The 18,798-nt window shown below is 39.8% G+C and overlaps 1 protein-coding gene across 3 annotated transcripts in view; it reads left to right on the forward strand.

The window, feature by feature from the left end:
- Positions 1–13,222: 13,222 nt before the first annotated feature.
- Positions 13,223–18,798, forward strand: part of rims1b (regulating synaptic membrane exocytosis 1b) — a 117,395-nt gene continuing 111,819 nt past the window's right edge. For all 3 annotated transcript variants that reach the window (XM_052126032.1, XM_052126030.1, XM_052126031.1), the window contains exon 1: positions 13,223–13,551. In XM_052126032.1, the coding sequence (XP_051981992.1) occupies positions 13,382–13,551 (170 nt within the window). In that variant the 5' untranslated portion in view covers positions 13,223–13,381. The remainder of the gene's footprint in view (positions 13,552–18,798) is intronic.

Here is an 18,798-nt window from a genome sequence, read left to right on the forward strand (position 1 = left end):
ACCGAGCTATGCGCATACCAGCTCTATCATTCCCTTTTGTGGTCAGCAGCGTAAATCTGCGACCCCTTAAGTATGTCCTCCACCTCTCTACTGCCCAAACACATGCCAGCGCCTCCTTCTCAACAGTGGAGTATTTCTGTTCAGCTAGGGTGAGCGTTCTGGATGCGAAAGCGACAGTACGTTCTTGACCATCAGTGTCTATTTGTGAAAAGACAGCACCTAATCCGTAATTAGACGCGTCAGTAGAAATGACCACTGGCTGCCCCGGGTCAAATAGTGCAAGAGCAGGACTATGTACAAGTAGCTGTTTGACTTCAGCTAAGCTTTGTTGAGCTTCATCAGACCAGTAAAATCCACTGTCGTCCCTCAGGCATGCACGCAAATGTGCCACTACTGTAGCGAAATTTGGAATAAACTTATTGTACCATGAGAGGAGTCCCAGCAGAGAACGTAACTGAACAGCATCTGATGGTGCAGGTGCATTGACTATTGCAGAGAGATGTTCCTGATCCAGCTGAATACCTTGTGCAGTCACTATGTGTCCTAAAAATTTCAAGCTCTGCTTTCTGAATTGACACTTGGACTCATTTAGCATCAATCCAGCATCTTTGATACGTTCCAGCACATCTTTTAGCGCTTGATCATGCTCCTGTTGCGAACGTCCCCAGACGATGATGTCATCTAGGTAATTTGCAACATTCTTAATTCCCTTTAGAATGACAACCATCATTTTCTGAAAAGCAGATGGAGCAGACACCAAGCCATAAGGTACTCTACGGAATCTGAAGAGGCCTTTGTGTGTAATGAATGCAGTCAGATCCCTGCTGTCGTCATGAAGCGGTACCTGATGATATGCACTTTCCAAATCTATAGTTGAAAACACAGTTGCACCTTGCAGTAATGTCATCATCTCTTCCATATGTGGCAATGGGTAGCTGTCTACTATAACTGCCTTGTTGGGTCCTCGCAGATCCACACACATGCGGATCCCCCCCCGTTTTCTTTTGGACCACAACGATCGGAGAAACCCATTGAGATGAGTCAATTCTTTCGATTATGCCTGCATTCAAGAGTCGATCTAGTTCTGTGGAAACAGCATCTCTCACAGAGAAAGGTAAGTGACGTAATTTGTGTCTGACAGGGGGTACAGTGTCAGAAATGTTAACCTTGTGTGTAAAATTCTTTACACAGCCAAATGCAGTATGCTGTAATGGAGTGGAGAGGGCACACACTGAAGCAGATTGTGGTGGCGGCAACACAGTGTGTCCATCAAATCGGAGCTGGAGTCCTTTAATGAGATCCATGCCTAGCAAAGCTGTGCCCTTGTCGACAATGAAGAAGTGTGCAGGACATGTAAGGCCATATATAGTTACCATTGCAAGTAAACAGCCTAGTACTGAAATTGGCTCTTGTGAATAAGTAACTAAACGGGCAGTAGGAGCTTGTAACGGCACAGAGCGGAAATGCTGTTCATACAGACAGGTCCAGATATTAAAAATCCTTGTCATGGAAGTCATAATGTTTTCAAATTGCACGACGAATCGGCGACAGGGGTGAACAAATTACAAAATATTTCACTATTGACGAATCCCCGATGACTTTGCCTGGACTCCAAATTACGTTTCACAACAGAGTGCACGCGAGAAGTGATACGAGATACGAACACAAATGGATGATCATATGTTATGCATTTAAGAATATGATGTGTATGTTTTTAATCAATATTTGATTGATTACAATATAAAAAATTACCTCCTACTGAAAAATCTACCTATTTGCTTACCTGACTGTCGAAGACTCTACTCTTTCTCCACCCGGTTGTCGTACAGTTCAGAGGAAACATCAAATAGTCACTGGTGCAGTTGTATTTGGAATCGCAGACAGGTCCAGATGTTTAACATCCTAGATATCTCGCTGATATCGGTGGCGCACCTCTCAGATCGCGTCTTTGACAATTCATATATTGCGTTCGTCGTTCACGGGAGCCAGCTCCGATTTGCCTGTAATTTCGGGCTTTTGATATTCACAAAACTGTCGGCGAGTGGAAATCGGGACTAAAATCGTGTTGTGTAAACTGCATTAAGCACACATGTGAAGCATGCTTGACGAAATCATGTGAGGGACCATTTCACTCTAAACCAGTGGCGCCTGGTGGAAACAAACGAAAAATTATCTAACACATTCTTTCCAACACCGCCAAACCCACTCAATGCAATATTTAACCCATTTAAAAGCATCAACAATATATCAAACCTTAGAAAATAATTACATTTAAAAAACTGAATTAAATGTATATCAATCAAATTATCTGTTAGAACATATATTTTAAAAACTCAAAAGTTTAATGCACTTAATGCTAGTGCAATGCATAACATTTAAGAATTTTTAATGCAAACCTTAATTTTTGCTAAATCATTTTAATGTCTATTCAATTAATTATATACATTTTAATGGCCTCTTATAAAAAAATAAATAAAAAAAAACAGTATGTCACCTACCCTAAATACAGGCCTGTAGCACTACTTGAACATACATTTTGCCCACCTTTCCTTTTGGCTTGCAACTTTTCAGTGGTTTTCTGGTTAAAGTCAGTAATCTCACTTACCAGTTTCTTTTCCATTGACAGCATGGCCAGTGCATTCAGCCTCACCTGTGTCATGTTGTTTGTTTCTCAGAAAAGGTTGCGAAGCACCTCTCAGCTTCCACTGTGGTTATGGGTGTGGTGATCTTTAGGAGAGTGATAGCCTCTGAAAAGACTTCTTCATGGTTCTTCTCCATTAACAGCTGGAGTAAGTCCACAGCACCACAACAGGCTCTGAACTCTTTCTTGATTTAGATGAGACTAAGCAGCTATCTTCAGCTTACGTCCACTGAGGCCTTCAAGGTGTTGCTCAGTGCATCTTCAGGAAATGCTATCTTGTATTGTTGAAACCTGTCCCACTGAAGCAGGGTGACACTAACAAGGTGGTTTGTGAAGGAGAACCATTCACTGGTGTGTCCCAGTATGCTATACAGAGAAAAGGATAAAAACAAAAATTATGTAATGATAACAAAATGCCAATTTCACCTGCAACATTTAAAATTACCTACCAACAAGTATTCTTTCTAAATATGGAATAATTAAATTAATTTTTACTGCCACTGTTTATGTATACTGTTACAGTTTATGAAGTCATAAAGAGAGGAGGAAGAAATGTAAATAATTAGCCAACTCTGAGGGCATTTATAGAGCCTTTGCTGCCATCTTCAGGACAAAATGTATTACAGGTTTTTGGGATGTTTTTTGGGACAAGCTTATACATATTTTATAAAATATTTTTATTCCACATCTTCCTATAAAGTGCATTGCAACCAATGATAAAACAATAAATTGTGGGATAAAACAAATGAGGTTGTTATTTCTGATGAAAATGCCTCCAGTTAAACTGCATTGTCCAATTGTACCTTCTACATTATATATATATATATATATATATATATATATATATATATATATATATATATATATATATACTATACTAAAAATATTATGCTCCAGTGTAACATAGTCTGTGACTGATTTCTACAACAAATGATAACAATAATAACAACAAAAATAGGAAAAGAAGGAATCCAGCTACTACCTGATATTTTGTATGTCCTGCTGGAACTGCTGGATGCTTCAAATGATATAGACCAAATCTATGTCCTTCTTCTAGAGTTTGGCATAGAGGAGGTCCACATGTGGCATGATGTGGTGAAAGAACTTAAACTCCTGATCCTCCAGCGTTATGGCAAAGGCTCATGCCACTTTGACAGTAATGTGGTCAAAGTTCGCAGAGTCTCATACACTTTTAAAACAGTCCTCTCTGTGTTCAAACACGGTATTGATTGTACGGCTGTGAAGGTTCCACCTGACGTTGCTGGATGTTGTTAGTCTATGGATCACTACTTTATCAAAAACAAGTGCGCTTGGGTGATCTGTAAAAAAAGCTGGCAAATCTCACTTTGGCTATGTGAGAAGTGGCCTGTTGCATTATCAGATTGAGCTGATCTTCATAGCAGTGGATGTACACCTGGGTACACATCATGTAACTTCCTATGAACACCTGCAGTGGCACCCCTCATCATGCTGGCTCCATCATTTGCCTGGTAGATGAGCTTACTCTTTTTATCATCAGGACGGATGGCATCAAGATGCTTTTTTAGTGCTGTCGCAATGGAATTAGCTGTAGCTGACTGCAGAGGGTTAAACTCTTTCCTGCACATTGTTTTTGACATCAATGTAGTGCAGCACAAGCACAAGTTGGCACTATGAGGCAATATCCATTGTCGCATCTGCCTGGATTGAGAGAAAATCGCTGCTCTGTGCTTCTTTGATTATGTGTTCCCTCACAACCGACAACATACAGTCTAATAACTCGTTCTGCATAGTTTTCGAAGTTAAACACAGTGGCATTCTCAAAGTGCTCTTTCAACACTCCATCAAGGGAAGCAACAAAATCCACCAACCAACGGAACATACTGGACTTATCCAAGCTCTCACTCTCATCATGGCCATGCAAAGCCAGCTCAAAAGCACCACAAATATCACAAAGTCTATTATCCTAGACAGGATGTGTAAATGTTTTGTCAACCTCTTTGTACCTTCTAATGTCAATCCTGTAGCCTTCATCTAGCTGTTCAGCAATGCTAAGATTCCCCAAAAAACTGTAGCCTCATAGCATTGTCTACAGTAGATGACTGCAGCTTCTTTCATGATGTTTGAATTTTTTCAGGAAGATGTTTTAAAGGTGCACTTTGCATCTGTGTCTCATTTCGAAGGCTGCGTGTTAGCTAGGACGCGTCATTTGAAGGCTACTGTATATCAAGTGTCCTCCTTTAAACAAGCCTTGTTTAAACAAGATGGCCTTCGTAGGACAAATGTAAACTGAATGTAACATGGTTGCTATGAGAGCACACCACTCGTTAACAAGTGTGACTGATTTGTGTGAGAAGGGAAAAAGTCCCTTTGGGAGGGAATGTATGAGGTACATTTTAGGAGAGTTAAATAATGAAAAGAATATAGATTTTACAGGTGTACTTTTAGTCTATAATACTTTATTTTAATAATATATTACTATAATTATACACATTATAGACAATGCACCTGTCTACTGAGGTATTTCAACATTACTTGCATTTGAACACCATTTCCAAGCAAATCGGCATATTTTTTTTTTAGACAAATTATGTTCATTTCCATTGAAGCAAACAATTGTGGGTTGTTATTGCCCATGAAGGATACTCCTCATGCATCCTCCGAATTCCTGTGAAAGATGGTTGCATTCGAATACTGCATTCAGAGTGTCCTACTCGCTTTCTGAAACTAGACAGCCTCGATAAAATATGCGGCCGAAAAATGCGACCTCCAGAGGATGTAGCCTTTGAAACAAGACACAGCCAGCGATTTCTGAGAAACATTGTTGATATTAGAACTCAAAATAAACACACCCCTCCCTTCAGTGCTCCTTTGGAAGCTCCGCCACCCAAATTCATGCCCGCAAGACTTTTTTTTACACACACCAGCTCCAGACACAAACATCTCTCCTGCTAATAAATCCAACATCACAACAACAGCATATATGGATTCTGTGAAACATAGCAAAATTTATGTTATCCACCTTTTGTGAAGAAAAAGAGCAACTTCTGCATCCGTCTTCAAGCCTTTAACCTCTCGGAGGTCTCTCCACCGCTGAAAAGCCTCACTGATGTTGATGTAGCTTCTAGCCCTCGACTTATCATAATCCTTCTTTTTTTTTTTATATTCGTCTGACCTTTTTCTCTTGGTCTGTATTTCAGCCATTTGTCCTCCTTGGAGTTTAGAAAGTTTGCATCATCCAGATTTGCCATCGCTCTTCTAATGAATTTCCCTCTCGCTCTGCCCCCACACCCCATCCTGTGCATGCACAAGAACCACCCCCTGTTGCTGATTGGCTATAGTAGTGTTGTGTGGATCGGTCTGTTCCACTTAGTTTTTGTCCCATTTATAGAGCCAGGGCTGTGTACAAATACTAGATTTTTTTTTCAGCCCATCCACAGAATCGACAGCTAGCAGACTGTGAGGAGATATTTGCAGAATTTGACAAAAAGTGCATTGGATTAGAATTACTGAGTCTCGTACCCCCGTCGTTGTCCACAATGCTAACAATCTCAACTCACAATCTAACAATTAGTCAACTAACAATCTAACAATCAGTCAACTAATGAGCATCACTGAGAGTGGTCGAGAATCGTCCAATCACATAAAAACAATATTGACATGCTACCAACAAAAGTGGGAGTGTCCGACGCGCAGAGAGTTGAGGCCCGTGGGAAAATCTGAGCAGCCTCAAGTCACCTGCTTGCCAAAAGTTTAAGGACCTACATACGCACTACTTTTGCTGGTGCCCTGCACAACAGAAGTATAACCTATGTATTCACACAGAAATGAACCAAATACATTTTTTTATACACATTTTTTACATGAATGAACACACAACTACCAGGCACATAGTACGACTAAATATTATTTCATAATTATTTTGCAATATATGATTAACTTATGTTTAAGTAGCCTTCATCTCTGGATAACTTGAAGGGGGTGGCGCCCCAGCGCCCCCTATTGACCAGCCGCCACTGCTATAATCAATGGTTCCACAACACTATAAAACATGACAACAAGCACTATAAGCATCCGTCCTGTCACCAGTGCTTGAAGTGAACATGCCAGTTCACTCTTTTATCCCTTTCCTGCTCCATCATCTAAACAAAAACTGAAATGCTATATATTTTATCATTTTATTGTGGCCAAGAACCATTCATTATACTCTGACTTGTCCCTCCTTTTCTTAAAAATAAATAAATAAAAATATAAAATAAAAAATTTTAAAAAATCTGGGTTCCAGTGAGGCAGTGGAAGTAAATGGAGCCAAGCCATAAAAGTTAATACTCACTATTTCAAAAGTATAGCCACAAGACACAAACATGATCAACATGATTTTATTGTGATAAAATTGCTTGTAAACCTTTTTGTGTAAAGTTAGAACCAATTTTACAGCTTCATTGTCATGGCAATGTAATGTCAACAAACCCTAAAACCCTAAAATGACTGTAGAATTACAATTAGCTTTACAGCTCAGATTATACACAAGTTTTAACAGAAGAATTTATTTAAGTGCTTACATAAAATGATTTAAGAAGAAAATAGGAATTATCAACTAATAAAAATTTACAAAGCAAATTACCAGCACCCACAACTTCATATCAAATCAGACCTCCTGATCCATTCGATTTTACAAAGCCAAACGACTTTGAAAGATGGATCAGACGATTTGAAAGGTTCAGAGTTGCAAGTAACCTAGCCCAAGCATCAGATTTGCACCAAGTTAACACACTGATTTATTGCATGGGAGACAAAGCTGATGACATTTTGTGCGGATTAGCCATGACTACAGAAGAGCGTGGAAATTATGAAACTGTGCAGAATAAATTCAAGGAATACTTCACTGGCAAAATAAATGTGATCTATGAGAGAGCAAAGTTTAACTCCAGGAAACAAGAGCCAGATGAACCAGTTAATGATTTTATCACTGCGCTGTATTCATTGTCGGAACGCTGTGCTTTTGGAACTCTGAGAGATGAAGTTATTAGAGACAGAATTGTCGTCGGATTAAAAGATATCAAACTGTCAGAGCGCCTTCAATTACATGCAAACCTAACTCTGGACAAAGCCATAACAATGGCCAGGCAAAGCGAAGCAGTGAGAAAACAGCAGGCTGAACTTAGGCAGGAAGAAGACGAAGACCTAAAGATAGATGCTGTACACAAAGAGATGTACAGGCAGGATTCAACCAAAAAGCCAAAGTCAGGAAAAGGTGGGAAATGGCTGAATTTTCAGAAAAAACATAAAGAGAAACCAAAGATATCAAGTTGCATGAGATGTGGAAAATCCCCATATCATGTAAATGATCTCTGCCCAGCCAAAGAAGCTGTCTGTCATCAGTGCCATAGGACAGGGCACTATAAGAGCCATTGCCATTCAAAAACTGTGCTTCATGAGGTTAAAGAGGACTGTGATTCAGATGAAGAGCAAGCATTCCTCGGAGCTGTAGATTCAAACACTCAAGGCTGGTACACAACCGTTCACATCTTGGAGCGACCGGTGAAAATGAAAATGGACACTGGGGCAGACGTCACAGCAATACCTGAATCCATCTTTGGTCTGCTGGCCTCAAATAAAAACACAGGCCTTAAGAAAATGCGCAAAGTGCTGATGGGACCAGGAAAGTATGTCTTGGACGTGAAAGGAGTATTTTCTACCACCATCTCGAAAAATGAGAAAAATATAGAGGAAGACATCTATGTGGTCAAAAATCTCTTCACATCACTTCTGGGCAGACACGCCATTGAAAAGCTTAACCTTATTACAAGACTGGATAACATCACAGAATGCAAGTGGCAAGAGAAATATCCAGAACTTTTCACAGGCTTAGGTGAGCTGAAAGAGGAATACTGTATTAAGTTACAGCCCAATGCAACACCTTTTTCTGTAAATGTAGCCAGACGGATCCCAGTGCCCTTAATGGAGAAGGTCAAAGAGGAGTTATCCAGGATGGTGAAGCAGGACATCATCAAAAAAGTCGAAGGACCTAGCGACTGGTGTTCTGGTATGGTTCCGGTTCTTAAGCCTGATGACACAGTAAGAATTTGTGTTGACCTGACTAAATTAAACAGTGCGGTTAGACGAGAGAAGTTTATTTTGCCCTCAGTAGACCATACACTAGGACAGTTAGGGGGAGCAAAAATCTTGCCTATTCATGGATTTTGGCAGATCCGTTTGGCTGACGAGTCGCAACAATTGACTACCTTCATTACGCCATTTGGGCGCTACTCTTTTAAGAGACTTCCATTTGGGATTTCCAGTGCTCCAGAGCTGTTTCAAATGTGAATGTTTCAGATTTTGGAGGGACTGGATGGAGTCACATACCACATGGATGACATCCTCATATATGGAAGATCTCCAGAGGAACATGACATCAGACTCGACGCAGTATTAAAGAGGGTGCAGAAAGCTGGCCTGACGCTTAACAGAAAGAAGTGTGAATTTGCAAAGACTGAAGTCAAGTTCCTAGGCCATAAGCTATCCTCAGCTGGATTACAGCCCGACCCAGACAAACTGGCTGCGGTTCAAAATATGCACGAGCCTAACAACGTGTCTGAGGTACGCAGCTTTCTTGGAATGATGAACCAATTGGGGAAGTTCATTCCAGACCTGGCTGAGAAAACAAAGCCTTTGCGAGACCTCCTTTCACAAAGAAGTCTGTGGTCCTGGGACGCACCACAGCAGGATTCATTCGCATTGCTGAAAAAAGAGCTAACCACAATGCCAACTTTAGCACTCTTTGATCCAAGCAAGGAAACTAAAGTCGCAGCAGACGCATCGTCCTTTGGTCTGGGAGGAGTGATTTTTCAGAAGTCCAATGATGCATGGAAACCCATTGCATACGCATCTAGAGCATTAACTCCAACTGAGCAGAGATATGCTCAGATAGAGAAGGAGGCTCTAGCTCTTGTTTGGGCATGCAAGCGTTTCAGCTGCTATCTCATTGGGAAGCATTTCTTTCTCGAGACAGACCATAAGCCACTTCTGAGTTTACTGAGCACAAAACATCTGGATGACTTACCACCAAGGTTGCAAAGGTTCAGAATGAGACTTATGAGATACTCCTACGAGATTAGCCATGTTCCAGGAAAACAGTTCACAACTCCAGACACACTGTCAAGAATGCCCAGTATGAGCGATATAACGGTTGATGACTCAACTCTCATGGAAGACACAAATATTTACCTTGCCCAAATAGGCAAAAGCTTCCCTGCCTCAAAGAGCCGCCTAGACAACATTCGACAGGAGTTAAAGAAAGACCCTGTATGCAGCCAAGTAATGAGGTTCCATGAGCATGGATCGCCGAGAACTGTGCAGGCTAGTGAAAAACTCAGACCTTACTGGCTGGAAAGAGACATGATTTCAATCCTCGACGGACTGCTTCTACATGGGACAAGGTTGATAATCCCTGTCTCACTCCAAAGTTCAGTTCTCCTTCAGATTCATCAGACACACCAGGGAATAGAAAAATGTCGTCAAAGGGCAAGACAGTCTGTGTGGTGGCCCGGTCTGAGTTCACAATTGCGAACTATGGTGCAACAATGTGATGAGTGTAGAAAGGCTTCCATGACAGTTGTAGAACCGCTACAACCTACAGACTTTCCACCATATCCATGGCAGAGAGCGGCTACAGACCTGTTTGAACTAAAGGGACATAAGTACCTTTTGACTGTTGATTACTATTCAAGAGATGTCGATGTAATCAAATTGGCATCAACTTCTTCGGCAACCATAATAGAACATCTTAAAGCAGTGTTTGCACGGAATGGGGTGCCTGAGATGCTAATATCTGACAATGGGCCACAGTATAGCAGCGCTGACTTCCGGGAGTTTTCGAGGGAATATGACTTTAAGCACATAACAAGCAGCCCACTGTATCCACAAGGGAATGGTGAAGCCGAACGAGCAGTGCAAACTGTCAAAAAACTCCTGGGGAAAACGTCAGATCCGTTCAAAGCCTTGCTTGCATACCGCTCTACACCACTAGCAAATGGCTATAGTCCAGCGGAATTGTCAATGGGCAGAAGACTGAGAACAGGCTTACCAACTCTGCTGTCTCTTCTCACACCTAAACTTCCAGATGTTGACAAACTGACACAGTTTGAATCCAGCTTACGTGCTCGAACAAGAAATTCGTACAATAAGAGACATAGAGCAAGATCTTTGTCACCACTGAAACCCGGACAGACAGTTTGGATTAAGGACCAAGCTGTCACTGCGAAAGTGATCCGACAGCAGGCCCCAAGGTCGTTTGTTTTGAAAACCTCACATGGAAATATTCGACGTAACAGACGGGTGTTGGTGCGACTCCACCACCCTGAAAAAGGAAAAGAACACACAGTTGATTTGCCAGACTTTTGTGAGGATGATCATGTACCTGACTGTCAAGCAGCAACAGTTCCTCAACCAGCTCCAAGTCCGCAGCCTGCCATACCTACCCGACTGGGGACTTACACAAGGTCGGGATGTTTGTCTGTCCCACCAAGACGAATGAAACTTTAGTTGATGGCCGGTGATCACAGAGGCAGAATAATCCTCTCACTGTGCCAGGAGTGCTCAGGTAGTCCACCCTGACCTCTGCTAAAAAATAAATAAAAAAAAGAGGTGAACACAATGCTATTGTAATAAAATTGAGGAAAAGTATTGTAATAAATAAATAAATAAATAAAGCAAGACAAAATGTTTTATAATAATTAAATAATCTTCTTTCATGTGATAATAGAAGTATGGCACAATATTGGTTTAAATGATTAGAGTATGTTTATTATGCCAGAACAGTAATATTCTTGGGTTCGCCAAGTTCATTGTTCTTCGGAGGGGAGATGTAGTGATATCAGATGGGTGAGATCGCTACTGAGTGAGCCACGCCCCAAGCAGGGTGTTTGTACTCTGCGAGTGTTCAATAAAGTTCAGTTATGTACCTGCTTGGCTGTGTGATCGCTGTCTTGGCTGATTAACGAACACAACAGTTTCTGCCACAATGGGATATATGTAAACATATCTTCCGTTTCAGTAAGGGGTGGGACATTTATAGCCTATAGTGAAATTCTGATGATCCTGCAGCGATAGAAACATCATAATTTGCACTGTATTTTTTCTTCGCTGCTAAACGTGAACATATTAATGCATTTAAAAACAATGTATGCCACAAATATTCATAATTATGAATAATATCAGTTGTATTTTCTGTCAAAATCAGACGACCTTGACTTAGGACAAGTTTGGGGGACTTCTTGCCCCAGGTAATGGGGTAAGATGGCCCATTTTCATTATTGTTATTTTTGTGCTATATGGTAAATAAATTAGTAAATGTTCTTATTTATTTCTTGTGCTGGTTTATTAAATGCACCACCCTAAACTTCTAAATATCGAAATATGTTACAATTTAAAAGTAAATGCACATTGGTCCTTTGGAGGGCATCTTCGCCCAACTTACGTAGAGAAGATAATAGTTTAAATAAGTTGCCTACGTATTTCACCTTTGCTATCGATTTTCAGTTAAACCGCATTTGCTCGTTATACTCTCCTTAAAGACCGATAGTTAACCTGGCAAATTTTCTTGACATACGCAGAAATTAACTAGTCCAGTACTAGTTTACCTATCACCAAAAAAAGTAACCTGCTTCTTCAAGTCTGGAGAAACATAATATATGTAATGATCTGATTGATATTCTGACTGATTTTTACAACGGATTAAGTTCGTCCGCTAAAGGGATGGGAATCTACATGCGCGTGTCGCTGTCCAGGGTCCTGAAAACAATCCCAGTTTCCACTGAGGTGACTTGTCTTGTCATCTACATTCTGCAAATTAATTTATTGTATAGACTGAATTGTTTAGTTTTTTTCCCCTTCATTTTCTGAGTAGTTACTTTCTTTGAAACTTGGCCAGCTAGACGCCAATTATTATTATTATTATTATTATTATTATTATTATTATTATTATTATTATCATTATTGTTATTATTATTATTATTGTGCACACAAGTCACTTATAATTCAATTATAGAAACTCCTCCGACAAAACAGACGAATTTATTTATTTAAGAGGTCCGCGGGAGTGATGCTAAAAATAGTCTGAACAGAGCGCGTACTTAACTATTGCTAGAGAAGACCAAGACATCTAAAAATACCAAGATTCAAACGAACCTGTGAATGCGGCGTTGCCGAGCACACGTGGCTTGCTTACCGATCTGAATAAGTGAAAGTGAGTGTGACTCGTATATTTATGCTTTTTTTTGTCCATTTAATATATAGTGAGTGTCCGTGGTTGTGAATTTCCATAGAGAGAGAGAGAGAGAGAGAGCGAGAGAGAGAGAGAGAGAGAGAGAGAGAGCAGTGGGCGAGAGACGAACTCCGCCTTTGCCTTCGCCCAATACAGAGCCCCCGGTTCAGTGAAGAGGGAAATCACAGATCTGCTAGCTAATGCCGGAGTCCCTCTGTTTGCGTCGTCTCTGAGCGTAGAGATGTTGGGTTTCCCGTAACTGCAGGTGGAGGGTAGAGGCGGGGGCGTGGGTGTAGAGAGAAAAGAGGGGGGTGGGTGGGGGAACCGAAAAAAAAAACCTGCTGTAGAGAAACAAAAGCACAGTTGTTGGTGACTGAAATCATGAGAGATTTCCACTATTCTCCAGGAACACTGCTTTATCCGTGGACCATGTCGTGAGGTGTGGCTCTACACGCTCGGGATACTACCAATAGATACGCCTGGGAGCGGGGCAGAAGATGTCCGCCTCAGTAGGGCCCCAAAACGTCCCTCGCCCACCCACCGTGCCGGCTCCCATGCCTGATGTATCGCCAGACTTGAGTCACCTCACGGAGGAGGAAAGGAAAATCATCATGGCAGTGATGGTTCGGCAAAAGGAGGAAGAGGAGAAGGAACAAGCCATGTTAAAGTAAGGGCTTAGCAATTTCTTTTGTGTATCCACAGATGCTTGCGATACCTAACCATAGGCTTCCTTTGAGACACAGCACCACGACCTCTCCCTACACATTATACCCGTACCGTGTGATTAATTACTCCCCAAAGTCTAATTAAATGATTTTGCTGCTTGCGAATGCGTGATTTCCACACTACCTCTGCCTCATATACTAGTATAAAAGCATTTTACTCGTAGAGCCTGGTTGTAAATGGCCTTTATTGCATTGTTACAGATACGCTCATTGTAAAGTATGTTATTGTTTTTTTTAAACAGTAGCGTGTGTGAGTGGGAATTAGCTAAATTTGAGGTCAGGCGAGTTACAGGTGCAACAAGGAAATCAGACGGGGCGTAACAGAGCGCGAGGATGAATCATACTTTGCAACATGCGTGTCTCCCCACTCCACCCGAAGCACCTCCGAGGCAACACAAGATCCTCCTCACCCTTAAGCAGACGCTAAAACGCTAGAGTTCTGAAAGTATGTTATGTCTAACGTGCGGCTGACGATATAATTTTGTGTTAGGCATGTGCCGGCTTGGGTGTGAAAAAAGCACGTATGAACACTTTTTAAACGACAAGGAAGGTGAAACGTTTGCTTTATGTCTATTGAGAAACTATTTCTAGATGTTCCACAATCTGGAAAAGGTATATTGCCTTTCGGCTTTTTACGAACAGGGTGTGGTTAGTTATTGGCTGGCGATTATTTCGTATGGCTCGTCCGCTAAAAGCGATGCTTGTGGGATGAGTAGTCTACAAAATGAAAACCGGTACCTTAATGCGTCATAGATTACTATACATTGTTACTGTAATGACCATCATCTGCTTCTAGATCTAAAATACAATTTCTTGTTATATGACAACCATCCTCTCCTTCTCGTCGGCGGCATGAATGACTGACATCGAGTTCTAGTCGTTGCACTGAATTGCGTTTCGTGTATTCCCTCAGTTCGTTCTATCTCCTGACGGAAATGACGTAAAAGAAAATTGAGGCGAGGTTATGCAATTTTCAGAGATCCGGTGACGATTAATCTGCAACGGAAATGGTAATCTATAGCTCTGACCATGCGATGCTTGAGTCATAGGCGCCACTGCATCACGACTCACAAAAGAGTCTAGAAATGTGTGGCAGTTGGGTGTTTCGGTGCCTGTGCAGGGAATGAGAGGAGAAGCACAATACAGAATGAAAAGATTTATGCTCAATCTATCTGTTAGACACGCATGAATCATCCACCACATTGAATAAAGAGGAGCAGATACAGTTTTACCATAATCATACAATAATCGTAATCTTGCATACTCTATGAATCATGCATGTTTGTGATTATATGGCGTAACATGCTGAGCACAACAATAAGTATTTTCTCTGCTTATCAGGTCGGCTAGTTTTTCTGATTTTTACTTGCACTGGCAAAAAAATTGATATTTTTTTAGCAATGTGTTTTTACATGTGCCTTAAAAATATAAAAAAAAATTGTAAGTACTTTTTCAACTCTGGGGCATTTTGGTGGCAGCCAACTGCAATTTTGTCACACTCAAATTTACTTTTTATATACAATATACATCGATCTGCCACAACATTAAAACCTCCTGACTAATATTGTGTACTGTAGGTCCACCTCGTGCCACCAAAACAGCGCCAACCCGCATTTCAGAATAGCATTGTACAATTGTACAGGGCGGTAACCTAAGTTACCATAGACTGTTGACCTCTCTCACCAGCAAGCCATTTCCATCCACAGAACTGCCGCTCACTGGACGTTTTTTTAATTTTTGGCAACAGAGAAAACTCTACAGACTGTTGTGTGTGAATAACCCAGTATATCAGCAGTTACAGAAATTCTTAAATCAGCCCATCTAGCACCAACAATCATCCATGAAATTATCTAATCAGCCAATCATGTGGCAGCATTGCAGTGCATAAAACCATGCCGATACGGGTCAGGAGCTTCAGTTAATGTTCACATCAACCATCAGAATGGGAAAAATTTGTATCTCTGTGATTTGGACCATGGCATGATTGTTTGTGCCAGAAGGGCTGGTTTGAGTATTTCTGTAAATGCTGATCTCCTGGAATCTCCAAAAACAAAAAACATCATCAGCGGCAGTTCTGTGGATGGAAATCCCTTGTTGATGAGAGAGATCAACAGAAAATTGCCAGACTAGTTCGAACCGTCAAAGTCTAGGGTATCTCAGATAACCGCTCTTTACAATTGTGGTGAGAAGAATAGTGGGTTGGTGCTGTTTTGGCGCCACAAGGAACTATATATATAGTTAAAGTCAGATGTTTATGTACACTTGGGTTGAAGTCATTAAAACTCTTTTTTTAACCACTCCACAGATTTCATATTAGCAAACTATAGTTTTGGCAAGTCGTTTAGGACATCTTCTTTGTGCATTTTCCAACAATTGTTTACAGATAGGCTGTTTCACTTTTAATTGAAAATATCACAACTCCAGTGGGTCACTGGAACTGTGCTTGCATCTTGGAAACTTCCAGAAAATTAGGTCAAGCTTTTAGGCATTTAGCCAATTAGCTTCTGATAGGCTAGTTGGCTAATTCAAGTCAATTGGAGGTGTACCTGTGGATGCATTTTAAGGCCTACCTTCAAACTCGTTGTCTCTTTGCTTGAAATCATGGGAACATTTTCAAACGCCTGAACGTACCACGTTCATCTGTACAAACAAAAGTACGCAAGTATAAACACCATGGGACCACGCAGCTATAATACCTCTCAGGAAGGTGATGCATTCTGTATCCTAGAGATTAATGAAGTTTGGTTCAAAAAGTGCAAATCAATCCCAGAACAACAGCAAAGGACCTTGTGAAGATGCTGGAGGAAATAGGTAGACAAGTATCTATATCCACAGTAAAATGAGTCCTAATTTGACATAACCTAAAAGGCCGCTCAGCAAGGAAGAAGCCACTGCTCCAAAACGTTTTGTATAAATGTCCTCTGGTCTGATAAAACCAGACCCAACCATGAAGCATGGCAGTGACAGCATCATGTTATGGGGGTGCTTTGATGCAGAAGGTACTGGTGCGCTTATCAAAATAGATGGCATTGTTAGGAAGGAAAATTATGTGGATATATTGAAGCAACATCTCAAAACATCAGCCAGGGAGTTGTTGGAAATGGGTCTTTCAAATGGACAATGACCCCAATCATATCTCCAATGTTGTGGCAAAATGACTTAAGGACAACAAAATCAAGATATTGGAGTGGCCCTCACAAAGCCCTGACCTCAAACTGAAAAAGCGTGTGTGAGCAAGGAGGCCTACAAACCCTCAGTTACACAAGTTCTGTCTTGAGGAATAGGCCACAATTCCAGGAAATTCCTGTGAGAAGCTTATGGAAGGCTACCTAAAACATTTGACCCAAGTTAAACAAATACCAAATAAATAAAAGCTGAAATAAATAATTATTTCTACAATTATTCTGCCATTTCACATTCTTAAAATAAAGTAGTGATCCTAACTGACCAAAAACTGGGAATGTTTTCTACATTAAATGGCAGGAATTGTGAAAAACTTGTGGAATTGTGTATGTAAAATTCTGACTTCAACATATATATATATATATATATATATATATATATATATATATATATATATATATATTTGTTATATATGTATGTATGTATATGTGCTGTCCTAACTTTGTAGGCATGTCATTCTGTTTCTGTTCACTCTGTCTCCAAAAAGTCTTATTTTATTCCAATTGATGGCAGTAAGTACTAGAAACAAATATTTTCCTGAAATGTAGGTGGCGCTCTAATGAATTTCAGCCCTCACAGATGTGCTTGTACATAGACATTCAACCTAATTTTCAGTTCATGCACCACCCCCATTGTTTAATGTAATATCTTGGCCTCTGAGTGGACTAGAAGTACAATCTAGGTGTCATTAGAAAGCTTTGTGATGATATATAAAATTTTAGCATCAATAGTTGATAACATATATATATATATATATATATATATATATATATATCCAATGATTTGCTTAGCATGCTTTGCTGCTAGACTGCATATTTTGTTCTGGACATCGAAGATATAACATTGGATTATTCACACAAGCAAGCTCACAGACAAGTAAAAGTAAGAGCAGATTGCAGATATAAATATTTTAGCTATTTTGGGCTTACAGCAGCAGTGATATGCACATAAAAGAGATGTTTGTATTTGATGTCTTACAGAAATCATATTTCACTTTGTGATTCTTTTGAAAATCTTTCAAACTGTGGAATTAGAGCAGTAAATTAAATACATTTCTTAGAACGAGATTTTTAATTTGGATATATGATTTGTCTATTTAAATGATATTTGAAAGACTTTTATATTCATATTCATATTTATACCACATTACCTCTAGATGGTGCATACTTGTGAAGCGGATGTTGTCAGGTCATATTGTGTTTTTCTTTTTTTAACATAAATGCAGAAATTATGGATATCTATGAAAATTTCAGATTCTAAGCTTTCAAAGATACCACAAATGCCTTATGTATCCTTATACTTTTTTTTTGTTTGCAAAATATTCAGAGTTGAAAAAGTTAATTAAATGAAAAATAAAATATAAAGAATTTTCATTTGCAGTAATAACTGGAAAACAATGATATACATTTCAAAACATTACTTATTTGTTTATAATTTTTTATATTTTCTAACTGATGCTTCCAATATTATCACAATACCATCCATAAAAAAAGAAATACAATTAAATAAATAAAAACCTGCTCTGTCATCTAGAAATAAAACAATAACTTGGTGACAACTTGGTTTAAATTAGCAGAATTCTGTACTATGTTCAATACGTCACACAAAACCAAATGTTTGAGTTTTGCAAGACAAAAGAAACACATGATCAATGAATGTAAAATGTAGGATAGTGATAACTGGCCCGATGGATTTGACATATGACAGTTCTATCATCTGGACTGAAACTCACTCACACTGGCCCTGGGCCAAAGGGACATACTTATTGTTGAGCTCTGACATGGTTTCACTGGGAAAAATAGTCTTGGAATGTTTGGTTCTCGCATATTACCTATTTGTATTTTGTTTTCTTTTATTTTTTTTTCTTCTTCATGAAATAAGCAATGACTGCCCCATTGTAAACAAAAGTGGTTATCTTCAATTGTTACCTTAAGGATCTATTTCTACTTTATCTAACCCTAGCATAATGTACTATAGTTAGGTTGATTTAGTCAGGTATATAGAGT

The sequence above is a fragment of the Xyrauchen texanus genome, chromosome 5 (assembly GCF_025860055.1).
Source record: "Xyrauchen texanus isolate HMW12.3.18 chromosome 5, RBS_HiC_50CHRs, whole genome shotgun sequence".
In the NCBI taxonomy this organism is placed as follows: Eukaryota; Metazoa; Chordata; class Actinopteri; order Cypriniformes; family Catostomidae; genus Xyrauchen; species Xyrauchen texanus.